Here is a 20358-nt window from a genome sequence, read left to right as displayed (position 1 = left end):
TTCCAAAAATAATTCCTTCCACTTTTCGCTGTTCGTTCCGTCGTCTAAACATCGGGAACAACGGAACATCGGACCAATTCGTAAACAAACATTAGTGACGAGGTGACGAGCACGAGCAAGCAAAGAACGAGCAAATTTACTATTGGAAAAATTAGCTAATCCATATTCATTTTATTTTATTACCAAGTATTTGTGCCCTTTAGGAGCCAAGGATACCATGACGACCTCATTAAGTGCCAACCCATCGACTCTTTTACCTCTGGGTGAGTAAGCATCATGCACATTTGACGGTGAAACTATTCTGACGCTTTTGTGTCCACGACCATCTGAAGAGGAATCAAAATGTTTAACCAAAAATACAAAGCGAAAACTTTGTAAAATAAAACTTAAGTTAACGGAAGCTCAACTCACTCGATCAGAAATGAAAAGTTTCAATGGTGAGTTAGGACCTCTGGCTATCTCTTGTCATTTGTCGTTGATGACATTCTGAGAAACCCTGCTTTCCTCACTCCCTTGTTTATTAAAACCTAATTTAGGCATGATCACACGGCACGCTGAGCTGCTTGTCAAGCTGCCTGGTATGCAGCCTTACTGGCCGCTGCGGACTGTTCGACCAGCCTCTCCCAAAGTCCCCTCTATCCTCACCATGGAGCATGTTTGCTGAAGGGCGTGTGGAACTCCACAGGAAACTGCACGTCAGGCGGCCTGAGGAGCAGTGCTGCAAGCCATGTGAACGCACCTCAAGTGAGCGTTCAGCTGCACGATCTTGTATCTCAATAGAGGTGTCGTCAGATAAGTTGACATTTGTTTACTTTTGATTTGCAGGCACTTTCGCATAACTACTATCCACGTAAAAACATTCATCTGGCAGAGGCGAGAAGCCAAGCTTGGATAGGATTTTTAATACTTTGAAACCTTGTAACACTATAATATTTAGCGACACAGAAATCACAACCACATAAAAGTCGCAGATCATAACTGATAAGTAGTTTTTTTATGATACGATTATGAGACGGATGTCTTTTAGGTGGATTGTAGCGAACAGCGCTTTGTGCAGAGACGCAAAATTGTTGCCTGTGCCTGCAAATCGAAAGTAAACAAATGTCAACTTATCTGAAGACACCGCTATGAGTAACAGATTCTGTTTTAATCAATACAATGTATTACACTTTAATTGATCCATCCTTAGAATCTATACTATTATAGGGTATATTTTCAATTGCTGCAATGTTTATTCATCATCTATGGATTCAGTCCACTCAGTCGGTCATCTTACAAGAGAGTTTTAAATGCTTCTTAATGAAAAACCCTCATGCCTACTTTCTAATTTCTTTTTGCAGAATTGGTTGATAAATGCATTGGTTCCAGAATACACATTGTGATGAAAAATGATAAAGAAATTGTCGGAACGCTCTTAGGTTTTGATGATTTTGTCAACATGTTGTTGGAAGATGTCACCGAGTACGAGGCTACACCAGAAGGAAGGAGGATAACTAAACTTGATCAAATTTTCCTTAATGGCAACAACATCACAATGGTAAGAAAAGTCAATTTTTTAAAAGTGCATGCCAATAAAAGTTGAATTTAGAATGCAGTCCAAAGGACTTGTTGGACCACTGAATTCATTGTTTCCAGGGGTGTTATTTCAGGTAATTGCATGGCCAGGAAAATAAATGACATGTTTTTTTTTATTGTTTTTTTTGGCTCAGCTTCTTACTTTAAAAACGGCAGACAAGCGGTTTTTCCAGTTTCGACTCAAAAGCGTAGCGCAGGGCCAGGAAAACGCCCCCGGTCTGCCTCTCCTCAAATGGCGCCTGGTTTTTGCCATAGTGTACATAGAGTCGTAGTGTAAGTGAGAGAGCTGGCGCCACTTTTAAGCATTTTCCAGGTCCCCAATTCTGAGACTCCTGTGTGACGCCTGATCAATTTTTCGATACTTAATCGATTGTAATCGATACACGGGTACCCGGCCATCTGATGTAAAGAAGGAAGATAGGAATTACCATGTATTCCACACTGCCATTTTGGATCGAACATTAGGAAAAAGTAACCGCAGCTCGGCGCACACCGGACTCGGAACTCAGTGAGCAGAACATGGCGCCAGTTCTCCCATGTACATTACGACTCTATGCACTCTATGGTTTTTGCACTCAGTCTGTATACCAATCAGAACTCATTCCATCAAATTCCAACAGGCTCCTAGAATTTGATAGAATGTGTTGTTGCAATTAGGAGATGCATAGAATAGGATAACCTGAATTCAAAGGTTATTTCAATGCAATACTATCCTCTAATTTTTGTCGATTAGATGGCTTGATTTCAGGATATCTACATGTCAGGAAAATCAAGAAATTTCATATAAAAAAGATTGGTGATCTGAAATATTTTGAAACTTGAAATCTGTTCAAACATTAGCACTGCCATCGTATAAAATATGGTAATAAAATGCTTTAAATAAAATTCAAAGATAAAATAAAATTTTAAGAAAGTATAAATTTTATTTTTCAACCGTAGCGACAAGTTTTGTGTCTATTCAAAAATTCCATACCAGAATACAAAGGAACTTTTCCAATTTACACATGTGCAAAACTCTCTTGCAAGAAAAATAAAATAAATCTTGCCTCCAATTCAGTGCAATTTTGTTCATCATTTTGAAACATATTCAATCTCTTTTCTCTTTTTTCTTTCAGCTTGTTCCTGGCGGTGACATTCCTGAATAACTGTCAGCATCTCCAACATTTTCTAATGGTGGACACAGCATCCTCATGCAGTTACATGGCTTTTGTACAGTAAATAACTAGGAGATAAGTACTGTAAGATGAAAAACTGTAAATTAAGTTACCCAATTTTTTTATTTTTAAATAAAATTTTATGAACAAAATATACAGTTTCATTTCCTAACTAATTAAAAATCAATAACCCTATAATCGCAGAAACATTATTTCAAGCGATCAACTTTCCAACTTCAGAAACACATGATATTAATTTATTATTCGAATTGTTGAAAAATTTCATTCAATTTTGAAAGTATATAGTTAATTGTCGGCCGTTTTGAAGGGTGAGCACACCAACAATTCTGATAGATGCTCGAGTACTCAAGATCGAACTGGGTTGTATTCCTTGGAGGGGGTCTTAAATCTTGAGACACCACCTGTAATGATAACAAGTACTTGCAGTTAATGGTTGAAGATAAATTTTTCTTACTAGTGTAGGTAATCACTATGTATGGCATGCAAAGTCATCAAACAATGGGGGGGGGGGGGGGGGGGGGGCTAAAATTATTGTCCTTGGCCTTAAAGCCATCCCACCCTGTAAGTACCAACATGGTAGAATGGTGGTGGTTTCACACCATTCTGACAGGATCTCAAAGCCAGAACGAATAAAAAATCAGAATTACAGTTATAATGAACAAAATCAAACACAAGAAAAAAGGCAAGTTGGGCTGAACCAAGCACCAAAATGCCTGGGAAGATTCGGGTTGGTATCAACTCCCTTGTCAACCCGGAGACAAAAAAGTAAAAATAGAATGAAGAAAAATTTTATAAAAGTATTGATCTCCTATTGATGATAACAAGTAAGAGCTTAGGTTATTAAGTTAATTTTATTTTTTGTTGCTTGTTAACAAGGGGTTTGATACTACCGTGAAATATCTCATTGTCAGGCATATTTTAATATTTGTCTGGTAAGTAAACCACATTAGATAGTGTAAAAAATTAAGGGCTACAGCACACGTTTTCCTAAAAAAAATTCACACCAGGCACATTGGACAAATCGATAACCTCCAAAGTGTAACACACAAGTGAGAAATAGTAGCATTTGTTGTTTGCATTTTAAACAGTTCAAACCAGTGGTGTGGCGTGCTTTACAATTCATGATTGGTCTACCATTTAAATAAACGGAAAAGGATCGACAATCAGGGTGTTCGCAATAAACACCTTGATAATCGATTTTTTTCCGCAGCTTCAAATGGGGAAATATCGAAAATCGATCGTTCACGCCCTGCCGGGTTCCAACTTCCCTCTCGCGAAGAAACCGTGTCTTCTTCTCACACTCGCAGAGTTGCCAGTGGTCTGGAAAATCAGGAAATAAGCGACGTCCGGTAAAAGTCAGGAGTCAGGAATTCGTGGGAAAAGTCGGAAAATTTCTGACACATCTACTAATTACTATAACATGTCACTGATCTTCCAACTGTTGACCGTTTCTGGTCATTTTTGAGGCTTGCCATCTCAAAACCAGCTACTAGATGCCCTTTTCCACAATTTGATCTCTAAACAAAGAAATTTTACCCAAAGATAAGCGAAAGTTAGTGGTTTTTTTTTTTAAAAAAAACATTTTTTTCGAAGATTAGGGAAAGTCAGGTAATTAAAAAAACTATTGAGTCAGGGAAAAGTCGGGAAAGAGCCGTATGCAAAAACGACATTTTTCGCCCCCCCCACTAAAACTTATTCAAACTTCGTCTGTCAGTTACTGATACTGGAGCGCTTCTTCCCCAAATTTTCAGACCCCCAAAAAATTTTGGGGGGCGCTAGGGGGGTGGAAGTCAAAACCTGTGACCCTCGATATCTTTCGAACGAAACAAGATTGAGGCCCGGTTTGGACGAAAAATCGTCTAAAATTGCATATTTTAAGATTCTAAAGGTCAAAATCCCAAAATTAAATTTTTAACTTAACTTAGTGCTTTTTTCAGTTTTTGAGGAAAAACAATTTCTTTAAAACAATTTAACTAAAATTTTCACATTTTTTGATTTGAACCAAAACCAGTTTTTAAATTGTTCGTCTTTTTTCCGCATTCCAACGAGTGGTCGTATAAGCTGGGAACCGAACGGTTCCGGAGTTTATGATCGATTGAAATTTCCGCTCAACGCGCGCCGACCGATTTTCGCGCGCAAAAAAGTCGGATTTGACTGTTATTAAATCAGATTTAATGTTCAAACTGAGCAAAATGCATTATAAAGGACTCTTGAGGTCGCTGATCCAGAAATTACAGATACTTCCAAAAAATTCACGTTTTTAAAATTACAGCTCCGTACGCTATTTTAGAGGCCCACTGAGCGCCGACCGGCCGCTCAGTGGTCCTGTACGGAGCTGTAATTTTAAAAACGTGAATTTTTTTGGAAGTATCTGTAATTTCTGGACTCAGCGACCCTCAAGAGTCCTTTATAATGCATTTTGCTCAGTTTGAACATTAAATCTGATTTAATAACAGTCAAATCCGACTTTTTTTGCGCGCGAAAATCGGTCGGCGCGCGTTGAGCGGAAATTTCAATCGATCATAACTCCGGAACCGTTCGGTTCCCCAGCTTATACGACCACTCGTTGGATGCGGAAAAAGACGAACAATTTAAAAAACTGGTTTTGGTTCAAATCAAAAAATGTGAAATTTTAGTTTAATCTGTTTAAAAAGAAATTGTTTTTCCTCAAAAACTGAAAAAAGCACATAAGTTAAGTTAAAAATTTAATTTGGATTTTGACCTTTAGAATCTTAAAATGTGCAATTTTAGACGATTTTTCGTCCAAACCGGGCCTCAATATCTTGTTTCGTTCGAAAATATCGAGGGTCACAGGTTTTTGACTTCCGCCCCCCCTAGCGCCCCCCAAAAATTTTTGGGGGTCTGAAAATTTGGGGAAAGAAGCGCTCCAGTATCAGTAACTGACAGACGAAGTTTGAATAATTTTAGTGGGGGGCGAAAAATGTCGTTTTTGCATACGGCTCTTTGGAGATGAAGAAATTATGGTAGCCCTGCACTTGAGGTACCTACATGTAATCTCGCCCGAAACAAATTAGTGCACTGAAAATTACTTCCATCATAAAAAACATTGAAATTAGTTTCGAGGTCAATTTAACTCAAGCAGGCTGTTTTTTTTCTCTTCTTCTTCTTTTTTTCTTTTTTTTACGAACGAGAACGTGAATCAATATATACAAGAACCTATTTTTTCATTCATGCTTCAAATTTGGAAAGTTTCAAGGCGTCCATCATAGTCTTTATTACGAGAAATTCCGATAGTGAAGCATAATATGTTTATGTTGTGTTCGATTTCGTACCCTAGCTAGTGTCCATCGTGAGTACCTAATGCGCGCCGCGCGATGATTGGCAAACTTTAGATTTTAAAATCGCCCGCAAACGGTGGGATAGGCAATATAACCCACTCAAGAGTTAAAATAATTATCTACCCAGCGCCTTCCACCGGGCATGGTGAAATGGTGAGTGATCCCGCAGTGCCAGGTAGAGGGGGAATTAGTAGGTGTAAGTGCCGGCGTTAAAATTGCCTGCAATATGGGCTAAATGACCAGTTCAGAAGTGAAAAACAATTAACACTCTCAGATCTATCGATTCTATTCTGTGGCAAACGTTTGCTGGCACGGAAAGGAAAGTAACGCCTCTCTCTAGAAATGTCTCGAAAATCACCACTGTTGCATATTCACACCTAAATTTACAACCTGCTTAAAGAAGTTGCGCCATTTTTAACCTTCTGCTTGTTTAGAACTTATCCAGTGACCCATTTTAAAGGTAAGAATATTCTGATCACGTAGGAAAGATGAAAAAAAAACGCGCAAATTACATAGTCCATAAATAGGAACTCGACAGAACACTTAATTGACATCATTTTTAAAGGAAGTTTAAATTTTAAAAATCAATGAAAAAGTAGGACGTTCTGATCCGTCACACAGTGGATTGAGTCAATGGAGAGGTTGGACATTATTTGAAAACTTTAAAATTGTATATCTTCGTTAATATGAAATGTTGATGTTTCTAAAGTCGTTTCATCGGCTTTCTCGTAAGATTACCCGTAAAAAGCACCCCTTAAAATTAAAAATATAACGAGAGAAACGTAAAATCTTACGCTTTTTATCAAAAACAACATGTCCGACTTTTTTCCAAAGACTCGTTCCAATGTGCGCCATAGGTTCATTTTCAGCTTCGAAAAAGTAATTAACAGTTGATCAGCAACTTTTTTTCTGACAAGCAGTGTGGTTGCGGGATAACAACTAGGATCAGGCCGCCACTCAACTTTTTCTATTTGTTTAATTTTTCTCAGACTGAAAATGAACCAAGGATGGCTGAAAGGTACTGTTCTGTCACTATTTTTAAAATTTTAGCCGAATTAACTCTTGTTTTTAGTTTTTCTTGGATAAAAGATACGTCAACTCAAGTGACTAGTAAATTGAGTCAAATCTGACTACAACTCAGCAGGCTGATTAATGCAATCTCGACCCAATCGCGTAACACCTATGTGATGAGGAAGAACGATGTTCCGTTCGTCTGTTTTTCAAAACGCCTTCAAATGAGGATGATACTCCGCAACACATTGGAGCTCGAATAGTGGTATCGCGGAATTTTGCCTGTGCGATATGGATAACGCATTGTAACAAGTATCTCAAAACGCAACTGGATTGAGTTGACCGCCAACGTATTAAGTTTTGGGGAAATGAGGGGTTTGTTATAGCTGATCATTGAAATCGATGGACAAAGCTATAGCCAAAGAGGACAATAGAAAATGAAGCAATCCCATAGTGGACCGCTAGACAAGGTACGAATTTCAGCATTCTGATACATGTTTCTTAACCAACATTTCACGCAGAACACGATGCGCTCAACGAAAATTACCGAAATCAATACCTTACGAAGATATTTAATGATTCTTAATGCGTGAATTCAAACCACCCGCTCATGAAAACTCAATGCTCTACGTGATTCACATCGAGCGCTAAACGTTATCATGACAGTCTCTCCCACATAGCACAGAATCTTATGTCAATACTGATACATATTGTTGGATGTTGACATGATATCACCAACACTAATGCAGTATGATATTAAGATTGTCGGTTAAAAGGTATACCGCGTCAGCATGAATATAACACTGATACCTTCAATATATCAAACAACAGTATTGAGTCAATGCTGACGAGGTAAAAAAAAAAAAAAATAACACAGAGAGAAATTAACACGAAAAAATGAAAAAAAAAAAATATAGGAAGAAAAAGAAGCCTAAGAAAACACGGTGTTAATCAAAGTTATGATGAAAGTCGAGCCGCGCACTGATGCTATGCATGCTATAACAGCCTTAACAGGCGTGATTTTTAACCCGAAACACCATTAGCTCCCTGTGGCTCAACGGCAGAATACTGGGCTAGGAATTACACGGTTCGGGTTCAAATCCACCTGAGGGCGTCCGGGTATTTTACGCTACTAAACGTCGCAGGACATCAAGTAAGTGGTTTATAATATTCAATACTTGTATACTTGGTAATTCATGTTTCAAATGTAATACATGTGTAGTACTACGAAAATGACGGTCATCGTCTGAACTTTCATATCTACTTGACAGAGTGCGCTGAGTGTACAGACGTGTCATGTGTTAAGGTAGTAATGCATACATATTGTCGGTGTCCTGCAGTGTTCAGATGACCTTGTCATAACCCTGATTTCCATATGAAATCAACCTTTTCGGCCAATACTGTAACAATATTTTGACAGCTCCAAATCAGTAACTAATAAATACTGGCATAGTCTTGATATAATATTAAATCAGGATACATCAGCATTTTATAAATACTGACACTACTGACGTGTCAGTACTATTGTAGTATTATATCAATATTCTGTGCTATGTGGGCTGCGATATAAAAATCTGGCGACCTTGATCTTAACGTTTTGGCTCAGCTATAGCAAATTGCTTATAGTTTGAACAACCCATGGTGGGAAATGAACATTGCTCGATTGTGAGGCTTGCTGAAACCGTTGTAGTGCGCGATTTGACTCATGTAGAGCTTCGAGTTTCTTGTGAGCGGACAGTTCAAATTCCTCGTGACCAATGTGTTAAAAAAAAAATGTTAATATCTCCGTTAAAAGTTGGTTTCAGTAATTTTCGTTGTAAGAATCGTGTTTTACGTAAAATTCTGGTAAAGAGACATGTATCAGATTACTTAAATTCGTACCTTGTCTAGTGGTCCATTGACAAAGGAGGTAAGTAATAGACTAGCTAACGACAACCCGCGAGCACGAGGTACCATGTAATTAGTCCATTACCTCTTAGTCTAGTTCTATAACCCGTTACAACCAATAGGATCGCCTCATTTTCACTTTGTCTATTGATGCCCGCGTATGAGTCGCACCTGGGCCTTATAACTCCACGCAGAATTGGAGACGGCCGGCCCGGCCGCTGTCATAAGACAAATAAATCATAACATAGAACAATCTGTAAGTACATCGATGTTAAAAGTGTGAAAACGCGTATCTTTGTTTGTGGCGATATAGGCCTCGAGCCATAGGTACTTTATTTATTCTTTGGAAAATTAGTCAACGTGATTTCTTAAAAATCCTCTTGATTATTTTCTTCCATAAACGGAATATTCTGTATGAATCTTCAGCTCCCTAGTAGCAGTGGCTGTTAAGAAAAGTTGTAAAAAAACTCGTAAATTTTAAGAGATCTCTTAAAATTTACTTTAAAGTCACTTGAAAAGTACGTAAAAAACTCTTGAAATATTCGTATTAGGAAACCCTTTTGCGGCTTTTTTTACATAAATTTGGAGAACAATTTTATGTAAATTTTTTACGTAAATTTAAGTAAAATGAACGTATTTTTTTCAATTTTCTGCGGAAAAAAACGAGGGAAAAAAGTGGTGAACAGGAAAGTATAAAGGAACAGTTGCAGCCCATAAAAATTGAGGATTTAGTTTATTGATTTTTACGTAAATTTTAAGTTTTCTTTTAATTAAAATAACTTGATTTTTTTACTTAAAAGAATTCCCCAAAATGGTTTCCTAAAACGAGTATTTTAAGAGTTTTTTTACTTAAAATTTACGAACTCTTAAAATTTACAAGTTTTTTACATTTTTTGGACAACTTTTTGTAGGACTCTTTTCAAGAGCCATTGCTACTAGAGTTGGCGTGTTTCTCTCAGGAAAAATATAATAGGGGTGGAAATTTTGAAACTCCGCGACAATGATATGCGGTTTTGCACTTCTGCCATCGAAATTGTGACGGTAGGTTATTCTCTCTCTCCTCTGTCCGATCCTCGTGTGAATAGGTTTCTTCGTGTTAAACTGCATGGATACTCGGTAATAGTAAAATGGTAAGATCGCCTACGGATGACTGGTTAGGCAATTTGATCAGCTCAGAATTTGAAATCGACACAACGTAGAGTTCTGATTAGCATTTCGCTCGTTAGTTACCTTATAAATGATGGCATCCTGGACAAGTCCGTGGTACGGTGTCTCTCTTGTCTGGAGCTGCCACATCAGGATCCCGTAGGAGTAGACGTCACATTTAATCGTGGGTCGCCGGTGACAGAACAGTTCAGGTGCTGAGTATGCCACTGTTCCCTAAAAAAAATTAAAGATCGAATATTTGGAATGATACGGACATGTGCAAAAAATGTCGAAGAAGAGGGTGCCCAAACAAGTTTTGAATTGGGTTCCATCTAAAAAAAGGCGATGGAAAAGGGCTAAAAAAGAGGATGTCCCATGAAAGGGTGGCGGCAGGGCGTTGATGAACCAGAAGAATCTAGAGCATTCCCAACTGAAAATCGCACTGATTTTCTCACATCCATTGGCGGATCCAGCAAATTGGCAACATTGTTTTTCTCCATTTAAACCTATGGAAATGTATAAATGGAGATGTTGCATGTGTGAGGAATTTGCGATTTGACTGTTGATTCTTATGTAAAAGTTCGTAAGAAACACGATGGTGCCATTGGTTTTCTCTGAAATCAACTCCCAAGCTCAAAAAAGCTCTCAAGTTAAGGCCAAAATGGAGGGGATATCCCACCCTACCCCGAGAGTCCACGTCTACATCAAGACAAACTCTCCATGCAAAGATAGGGAGCAAATACATTGACAGGGCTGCCATTTTATTTGGGGACTCCAAAACTGAAAACACGGCAACCCTGCTAATGTATTTGCACCCTATCTTTACATGGAGAGTTTGTCTTGATGTAGAGGTGGACTCTCAGGATAGCGTATGGGATATCCTCTCCATTTTGGCCTTAACTTGAGAGTTTTTTTTGAGCTTGGGAGTTGATTTCAGAAATAATCAGTGCACCATCGTGTTTCTCGCGAACTTTTACATAAGAATCAACAGTCAAATCGCAAATTCCTCACACATGCAACATCTCCATTCTTGGAGGAGCCGAGTACTCCGACAAGAATCGATTTTAACATAGAATTTAACGGAGGGAATCTGGAGTTGCCAAATTACTGGGTCCGCCTCTGCTTTGATCGGCGAAAAACACGATTTGCAATGAGTGTGACTCGATATAAAAACGAATACGGAAAAGCTGCGAGGAGGAGGGGGACTTGTAAAAACTGGGGAGGGGGGACTGTGCTAATCATACGTATGTAAACATGAAAACAGTTATGTCCGCGCACAAATTTTTAGGTCTTTAGCAGCAACTCTTTTTTGCCTCGCTTGCCACTATTCGATCCGCAAGACACGCGATTCGCAATAAGTACACCGCATTACAACTGTTGCGAATGTGGCTGCATTGAAGTATAAAAAAGAGTACTCAGAAAAATATTTGTGCTAACCACATGAAATTATGTTGAAAAGTTGTGCTTTATTACACAAATCAGACTTTTAGCCGCACACGTTTATGCCTCACGGGACCTGCCTAATCCCCCAAAAAAGCGAATTCAGCTCAAGTCAATGAAAATCAGCTCAGATTAGAAAGTGAATTGCGGTTTCAGATAATTTTCCGATGAAGCGTGTCGACGGTGTCAGGTGTCTCACCAATAATCGATTGTTTTACATACATTAAAATGGAGAAAAAACAGTGTTGCCAACTTTCAACAATCGCCACTGATAAAAACAGAATGGGAACTTACGAAATATTCCGAGTTCGAGTCAAACTTTGAGTCGATTTTTCTTGACATTCCAAAATCACACAACTTCGATCGATTCGATTTTAAAAGGACGAGGACGTTACGAGGTTTCACGTCCAAGTGGATAATCCCTTGCCTGTGACAATACGATAAAGCTTCACTGATGTCGATCAAGTATCTGAAACAAGGGAGGTATCATGTTAAAAATTAAAAAGGAACAGTGGCGTGGCGTGCTTTGCGATGTATCGATTGATCTGCCATTTAAACCTATGGAAAAGTATCGATAAAAGGGTGTCCGCAACGAACACCTTAATAATCTATTCATTTCCATAGCTTTAAATGGGGAAATATCGATAATCGATCATTCATGCCTCGCCACTGAAACGGATGCATTTTTGAGATCATTCACGAGAAAGAAAAATAAACCGTCGCGGTTTGAATGAAGATCAAACGTTATCAATCCCTTGAAAGCCAGAGAAAAAGAAAAAGGACAAATTATTTTTAATTCACAAGTAAAAATTGCACAAACCGTTCAGAGAGTTTACGGATGTTCGTAAGAAATGAAGCGTACATCTCTGGAAGTCCTGCTAGAGAGAACAAATTAAAAAACTGCAAGATTCACAAATGATAAAATTGCGTTTTATCTAATTGTTCTCATTAGCAAAAAATTGAAAGAAACAATGAAACTACATCCTAACGTGGAAAATGAGCTTTGGAGGTTCATGATAGAAATGGGTTTTTGTTTATCATTCCCATATTACTATACAAGCTACTATAAACGCTAAAGTAAACGCTAAAGCAACATTCAATTTTTTTCTAATTGTTTACCGTGTCAACTCTTTATACTAGAGCCTCAATATTCGTAGTCAATTGGTTACCTGAGTCTCGTTTCCGGACGTATCGTGAAGGAGGGGTCATCAATAATTTTTTGGAGGGTTAAGTTGGGGCATATTTCCATGAGCACTAGTCCGAAGTCATGACGATCCTCGTTCACCACCCGACAAATACTGACTACATTTGGGTGATTTAGCGAGAGAGCGTTCTCTTCGTTATCCAGAGACTTGAGCGATGCTCGCCTGTGCTTTCTCACAACTTTCACGGCTACTTCTTGCCCTACAAAAAGGTGAACATAGATCACTGTATTTACTTAAAGTATGCTTAGAGTATGGAGGGGAAATCGTTCAGTGTGTCCATAAGCTGCCTCGCCAAGATTTGATTGTTTTACATTTAAATGAAGGGTGAAAAAAATTGCCAACTTTCAAGAATCGCCGCGCCACTGCTTGGTCGCTAAGTAATTGCCAGAGGACTTAAACGCAACAGTAAGACAAACACCAGCAATTTTACCGTAACGAGTCGGATCCCTGGCAGTTTTATTTTGAGCTTCATACTGATCAATCACTATTTGTCCATCAATTTATCATGTATCGCATATTTTTATTCTGATTGTGACCAAACAGAAGTTTTAACTGACGTTTTAACACTGAAGATAAAATCACCGAAATATTCAAGAAATGCCGTTTCGTAGCTTGTTTACATAGAATATAAAGTATGACAGAAAGTTTGCAACACTACAAACCTTGATACGCATTTCTGCAGATTCACTATCGATATGTTGCCTACTGATTGAAAGGACACTTCTTATTGAAATTCCAATTTATTGAACGTGCCAATTATTGCTACTGCATCGGAGTGTTATATCGACGATGAGACTGCAAAAGTGTGAATGTAGTCGCGATTTGTTGCAATTCGTGCTGCTTGGAATACGAATACTGCTGCGCTAAAGAAGAACGGCGTATGAGCTTTCAGGCGTTGCCAAGTTTCCTTAGATAAAAACCAAATTCACTGAGAAAATTGTAAATATTTTTCCCCCAAATTTTTAGACACTTTTGAACGCAATTTAATCTATAAAATATCTGAAAATTTCACACTGGAAAAAAAAACACATTGGATCTAGAGTCCAGACTCTTAAAAACATCGACAAGAAAAAATACTCTTGATTCAATCAGAATCTAAAATAAATCAAGAACCATAGCCTCTTAATTTGAGCGATTTTATTTTAACTAATTTAAATTAATTTTAATTTTTCCGACGCTCGCAGAAGAAAATCCCCTAAGCAGTAACCATGCAACCCCGCATTACGACCATGTTTCAATACTTATCGCTCGAATTAGTTGAAGGCGCTTTTCCACCCTTTTTTCTTACCCTGCGTTTAAGTCTCCGAATATTATCTTGGCGCCCGCGCTATTAAAAATGTTCAATCACCAACCAACGAACAAAACTTGATTCAGGTGTATTGCAGGAGCCCGGTCAAATTGGTTTTATTAAACAAGGGCGTGAAAATCTTTTAAATCGACAAAGACGGCTCTTCAGCATACGCCTGGACCGCTATAAATACACTGGAAAAAAAAAACACATTGGATCTAGAGTCCAGACTCTAAAAACATCGACGAGAAAAAGTACTCAATCAGATTTAAGCTTAAATCAAGAACCAAGCCTCTTAATTTGAGCGGATTTCCTTTTGATTTAAGCTTAAATCTGATTGAATCAAGAGTCCTTTTTCTTGTCAATGTTTTCAAGAGTCTGGACTCTAGATCCAATGTGTTTTTTTTTTCCAGTGCAAAGAAAAATGTGCATGATTGTTATTAAAAACACATGATCTATCAAGGGACATTTGGCAACTCTCGGATGTACATTTTTCTTTGCACTGGAAAAAAACACATTGGATCTAGAGTCCAGACTCTTAAAAACATCGACAAGAAAAAATACTCTTGATTCAATCAGAATCTATCTTAAATCAAGAACCAAGCCTCTTAATTTGAGTGGATTTCCTTTTGATTTAAGCTTAAATCTGATTGAATCAAGAGTCCTTTTTCTTGTCAATGTTTTCAAGAGTCTGGAGTCTGGACTCTAGATCCAATGTGTTGTTTTTCCAGTGCAAAGAAATATGTGCATGATTGTCGTTAAAAACACATGATCTATCAAGGGACATTTGGCAACTCCCGGATGTACATACGGCGTTCTTCCTTAGAGTCCCTTTATACTGAGAGTCAAGACAACACCCCCCATGGAGTCACAAACGGGAATAAAGATTACAGAAATTGAACGTTTTTCGTAATCTTTGATCGGCTCATTCTCAAATTCCTCTCTCCGTTCCTTCTCTCATTCCGTTTGTTCCTTGCCGAACGCATAATTCCCTGGTCCATTCCAGATTATAATCTTTGTAATCGGTGAAAATGTAATCTTTATTCCCGTTTGTGACACTGTGGAGGCCTAAAATACGGGAACCGATCAGAAATGGATTCACATCGTCTTGACTCTCAGTACAAAGGGACTCTAGTCCCACCGTGTTACATGTCTTTACCTTTGTAAAGGGCCTTTACGACGGTGCCGAAGGCGCCTTTGCCGACGACGGAGGTGACCGCGGACGCCGGGACGCCATCATCGAGCCACGGTTTGCGCAAGGGTGTGTCCACAGAGGGGAGTCGCGATCGGCCGGGGCGTTGTGGTCCCTGGTCACCTCCATCCCTGCAGGATAGGATATCTTCGTCGCTGCCTCTGTGTCTCGCATCCGGAGATCCCGCCTCATCCTTGGGGTTATCTTCTATGAGGCATCGAGGCAAGGACCTCCACTTCCAAGTTGACTGAACCCTTGGAGGTGTGCAAATGGACCTGAAAGATTGTGCGGAAATAGTTACCCTGACTTATCCTGCACTGAAAAAACATTCTCGGCGTTTTTACGAAGGTCCGTTGGTACTTTTACCATCTCACTTTTTTTACCAATTCTTGGTAATTTTACCAAGATAGACTGGTAAGCTTACCTGAAAACCGGTATTATTACTGTTTTTCTCAGGTAAGAATACCACTTTTATTGGTAATCAATTCCCGGTAACATTGCCATTTTATCTCAGTAATTCTACCACAGTCGATAAAAAATATTAGCAATTTACCGCGGTACAGTAAAATTACCGAGTAAGTCAATAATTTTACCGGGATTTCTCGGTAAAATTACCAATTCCATAATAGTATTTTTACCAAGAAAAAACTGGGATCAAATATAAAATTCTTGGTAATTTTACCCTTTTCTTAGTAAATACACCGAGGTTTTTCTTTCAGTGTGCACGGAGAAAACGATATAGTGCTGAACACTAACTGTTTAGATCAAATTGAGCCAGCTGATATGGCAGTGCTGCTGAGACCCACAGTCTGTAGGGCTGGACCCTAAAGTCTTACAGCGATTATGTAGCATCACGTCCATGATATTGGACTCCATGCTCACCCCGATATATTTGCTTGCTCAACTCGTCCAAGATCTTGGACTCCATACTCGTCGCTGAACTTTTCACTTCTTTGCTTGAGCATGGAGTCCAATAGCAAGTAGACGTTTCTTAGTTTTAAAGTTCATCACGATAGAAAATCGTATACTTCTCTTATCTACTCTAATTTGAACTAACCTAACCTAACCCAACCTAACCTAACCTAACCAATGCAAATTTTTTTTTAAAAAAATCTTTTTTTCGTCTTTATTTCACAAAAATTGTCTCAGTAAATTTGTGGACCATATGCTCGTTTGTTGTCAAAGAATACCTGCATCCCACAATTTTGGACGCTATGCTCACTCCGATTTTTCTAAAAAATTATCCCTCATTAAAGTGAGCATGGAGTCCCAAATCTTGGACGTGATGAGGAACCGAACATTATATAGGTGATCATGGAGTTTTGCTGACATTCCGACCGAGAAGTTGACCGTTGGCGGGAATCAGCAAAGTATAGGATTAGAGGATGGGCGGCAAATTGGAAGCTGCGATATTTACAAATATTTAGGAGTGTTTTTAACCCAGGATGGAAGATTGGACCAGGCCACCAAGAAGAGGAATATGCTGGGTAGGAGGGCAATCGCTATGTTAAATGGAGTCCTTTGGGACCAAAGGATCTCCAAAGAGAACAAAAGAAGGATCTACACCGCGATTGTCAAGAGCATAGTAACCTACGGGTGTGAAGTATGGCCGATGAAACAGCGGACCCGGGAGGTTTTAGAGGCAACGGAGATGGACTTCTGGCGTAGATCCGCTGGTATTTCCGGAAAGGATCGCGTCAGGAATGAGACGGTACGGGAGATCATGGATGCCAGGCAGACCATCGTGCATGACATTATAACAAAACAACTAATTTGGTATGGTCATGTCCAGAGAATGGCAGGAGACAGGTTGCCGAAGAAGGTCCTTGACTGGGTTCCTCCTGGGAGAAGACGCAGAGGGCGCCCAATGAAAGGTTGGAGGGAAGGGATTGAAGCGGAAATGTTAAGGTGCTCAATCCCCCAAGATTTGTGGTTTGAAAGAGAGCAGTGGAGGTTAGGAGTCGTAGAGCGCGAGGGAGTGCTGTAAAGCGACTTATATGTATGTACATATATCGTGGAGTCCAATATCATGGACGCGATGCTACATTACCTTTAGGGCTTAGCCCCACTGTCATGCTAGCTGACTCCATTTGATCGAAACAGTTAGTGCTCAGCACTATAGGTATCGTTTTTTCCGTGTGCCGGCCGCTTATTGAAATTGATGGACAAAGCTATAGACAAAGAAGACAAGAGGGGTATGGAGGGATCCTATTGGTGGAAGCGGGTGGTTGCAATGGAGAAAGGAGGTGGGTAATAGACTAACTTACGGCAACCGACAAGAGACCCGACAATTAGTCTATCATTTTACCTTTTAGTCTCTAAAGACCACCAGTTTCAAAAAATGGGATCGCTCCATACTTCCTATGTCTTGTTTGTCTATAGCTTTGTCTATCAATTTCAATAATCAGCCCGCTGCCGTGCTAAGGCAAAAAGCCGTCTGAACCTTCAGCCATTGCCAAATTCCCTTTGATAAAACACGAATTTCCTAGTAAACTTATGAATATTTTCCTTCTAATTTTTCAGATTATTTTGATCGCAATTTCACCTGTGGTTCCTGAAAATTTCAAGGAAAAATATTCATAACTTGCCACAGAAATAAACGTTTTATCGAAGAAAATTTGGCAACTCTATAATGTTTATACGGCATTCTTCCTTAGCAAGACAGTATCTATCTTGCTAGGAAGGTCTTTTTCAGCAATTTAGATTTATGAATATCTGAATGCCAATTTTAGATTTAAGTTTTGATAGTGTCTGGAAACGCCTTTCTCATTTTAACTGGATTGATTGCTAATGGTGGTTCGATGTATCGTTTGGTTCAAAACAATAGAACGTATAACCTCAATCAAAAATTTTAGGATTTAAGTTGGAAAATCTGAAAATGAGGAAATTGCTCACAATTTCACTTTGCATTTCCATTTGGTACTCAAAAGCAATTTACCTCAATGTTACCGGACAAAAAATCATGAAAAATTGAAATAGATTTCTAATTAAATGCACGCAATTTTGTAGAGATAAAATTGCTACAAGATTGAAAATAATCGCTCGGATGTTTATGATCCTAACGATTCATATACAGAAAATCGTGCAAAAATTTTGATTGAAACGGATGGTTGAGATAGACGAAGGGGAAAATGATAAGAAAAACTACAAGGTCTCTCGTGGGTTATCGTTAGTTCGTCTATTCTGCCGTGCTAAGGAAGAACGCCGTATGAACCTTCAGTCGTTGCCAAATTTCCTTCAATAAAACCTTAATTTACTTGGAAAATCGTGAATTTTTCTCTTCAATTTTTTCAGACAATTTTGTGCGCGATTTCGTCTAAAATTTTTGAAAATTTCAAGGAAAAATACGCATAATCGTTCTCAAAAATACATGTTTTATCCGGGGCAATTTGGCAACTCTCGAATGTTCATACGGCATTTTTCCTTAGCACGGCAGTGTAGTTGCACGGGACATTTTCTAAATATAGGCAAGGATATATTTTTCCTCATTCTCCAAGTTCCCACCCAAAGTTTTCCTCATTCTCCAAGTTCCCACCCAAAGTTGAGACAATTTTTTTTTCTTGAGGGTCTTCATGGGACCAAAGACCATACTTCCTCTGAAGTACTTCACCTAGCATCCAAGTAGCACAAATTGCAATTAATTGAACTGCAATCTACAATTAAGAACTACAATATCTGGCTCATTTATAAAAACACTTAAGTGCATAGGAAAACTAATGAAGCGCAATTTTTTCCTTTTATTGAAATTTACCACAGATGAAATTAATATACGTTGCTTTTCTTATTTCCATTGGAAATTTCCTACCTTTCTCGGACATAAAAATAATTTTAATGATCTTTGAAAATCGACATTTATTGATCAAATGATGTAAAGATATTGCAATTTCATGGTAAAGGAGTTGCAATCACATTGCACTGTAGGTATTGCAAAATTATTTCAATATTTTCGATGCATTGCGCTGCTTGGACTATATTTTGCAATCAGGAACTTCAATGCTTGGCTCATTTTGGAAACAGCGTATGTCCCATTAATTTCTCTACGCAGATAAGTGCTTTTACGAATGGGTAAGAAATTTTAGTTCCTTATCGCAAAATGACGAGCATTTGTGACACAGCCTACTCTTAACTGAGTCTCAGCACTGCCTATATTTCTCAGAGCCCACACTCTTCTCCAAATCTATCTCCAGCATCATTGGCATTGAGACATCAAAGATCCGCAACGTTTTTTCGATTCAACGAGCATTCCTTGAAAAAATTACTTTGTAATTACCTGACCGTCGCTGTGAGATTAGAATAGTTGGACGTCAACTTGCAACGAAAAGAAATTTTAGAGACACTGTTTGTTCCGCACCGCAATAATCGTGGCGATATAAATGAAGATATTTCCGAGCACATTTTTGTAGGTTAAAGCTACCAACTTCGCGGATGGATGGCACGATCATAGCTGCAACCGATGCGCTATCAGCTTCGACAGATCACTGATTGCCCTGATTGTAAATACAGCCGAGAGTACGAAATCGAGCAGACAGGAGGGGTATCTGTATGTTCATATCTCTAATGCGAGAGTAGTGCGCCTTGCTGCCAAATGGGACATGTTATAAAAATAACCAGGGGGTAAACCCCTGACCACTACGCAGCTTCGTCCTAAAAGGACGCTCTGGGTTCTCGGAGAGCCGCCTCCCGCCGGTAAAAAAAACTTGGACATTGAAAATCAAAGACTCGAAAATTTGAAAATTCGACTTCTCTGAAGATAAGTTCCATTTCACCAGCTCTCCCCCCCCCCACTTCCACAAAAAAAAATATGAAAAATATGTCATCGTTTTGCAAGTGTTCTGTAAGTCAAAAAAGTTTTTTTAAGTCTTTCCAAACGGTTCATATGGATTTAACTTGATTGGGGGGGGGGGGCTGAAGAAATGATAGCCCCCCAACCTTGCGATCGATAAATTCTGACAACGCCAACGTTTTGTGTTTTGTCACGTTTTGTAAGTCCACAAATAAATTTTGTAACTCAATTTTCAGGGGGGATACGGCTTCCCAAAATTTTGAGGTCAGCCTCAGCCCCCCCCCCCCACTTTCCGGTAAAAAAATTCCGACAACGCCAATGTTTTGTAAGTGCCTTGTAACGTTTCGCAAGTCAAAA

The 20358-nt window shown here is 38.8% G+C and overlaps 2 protein-coding genes across 3 annotated transcripts; one reads left to right on the top strand and one right to left on the bottom strand.

Moving 5' to 3' along the window:
- The first annotated feature begins 78 nt into the window (after nt 1-78).
- LOC109044697 (U6 snRNA-associated Sm-like protein LSm5) lies at nt 79-2883 on the top strand. Its single transcript, XM_019062528.2, has 3 exons — nt 79-263; nt 1341-1537; nt 2691-2883. The coding sequence occupies exons 1-3, from the start codon at nt 218-220 to the stop codon at nt 2718-2720; spliced, it is 273 nt and encodes a 90-aa protein (XP_018918073.1). The 5' UTR covers nt 79-217; the 3' UTR covers nt 2721-2883.
- Mos (proto-oncogene serine/threonine-protein kinase mos) lies at nt 2834-19712 on the bottom strand. 2 transcript variants are annotated; one of them, XM_072305397.1, is made up of 6 exons: nt 19489-19711; nt 15186-15493; nt 12703-12937; nt 11828-12002; nt 10178-10327; nt 2834-3151 (listed from the first exon to the last, which is right to left on the bottom strand). In XM_072305397.1, exons 1-6 carry the CDS (start codon nt 19611-19613, stop codon nt 2990-2992), a joined length of 1155 nt encoding a protein of 384 aa, XP_072161498.1. In that variant the 5' UTR covers nt 19614-19711; the 3' UTR covers nt 2834-2989. The 2 variants fall into 2 exon arrangements, with proteins under 2 accessions (XP_072161498.1, XP_018918072.2); XM_019062527.2 differs by lacking the exon at nt 10178-10327 and having other exon boundaries at nt 19489-19712.
- Nucleotides 19713-20358: the final 646 nt, after the last annotated feature.

The sequence above is a fragment of the Bemisia tabaci genome, chromosome 10, assembly GCF_918797505.1.
Source record: "Bemisia tabaci chromosome 10, PGI_BMITA_v3".
NCBI lineage: Eukaryota > Metazoa > Arthropoda > Insecta > Hemiptera > Aleyrodidae > Bemisia > Bemisia tabaci.
Note: the sequence above shows the minus strand (reverse complement) of the source record. Positions and strands in the feature narration are given on the sequence as shown.

Coding starts and splice junctions, on each gene's coding strand:
- LOC109044697 (XM_019062528.2), top strand. CDS start 218: ATGACGACCTCATTAAGTGCCAACCCATCGACTCTTTTACCTCTGG. Junction 264..1,340: donor ATCGACTCTTTTACCTCTGG/GTGAGTAAGCAT, acceptor TTCTTTTTGCAG/AATTGGTTGATAAATGCATT. Junction 1,538..2,690: donor ATGGCAACAACATCACAATG/GTAAGAAAAGTC, acceptor TTTTTCTTTCAG/CTTGTTCCTGGCGGTGACAT.
- Mos (XM_072305397.1), bottom strand. CDS start 19,613: ATGTGCTCGGAAATATCTTCATTTATATCGCCACGATTATTGCGGTGC. Junction 15,494..19,488: donor AATCTCACAGCGACGGTCAG/GTAATTACAAAG, acceptor ACAATCTTTCAG/GTCCATTTGCACACCTCCAA. Junction 10,328..11,827: donor ACTCGAACTCGGAATATTTC/GTAAGTTCCCAT, acceptor AATTTTTTTTAG/GGAACAGTGGCATACTCAGC.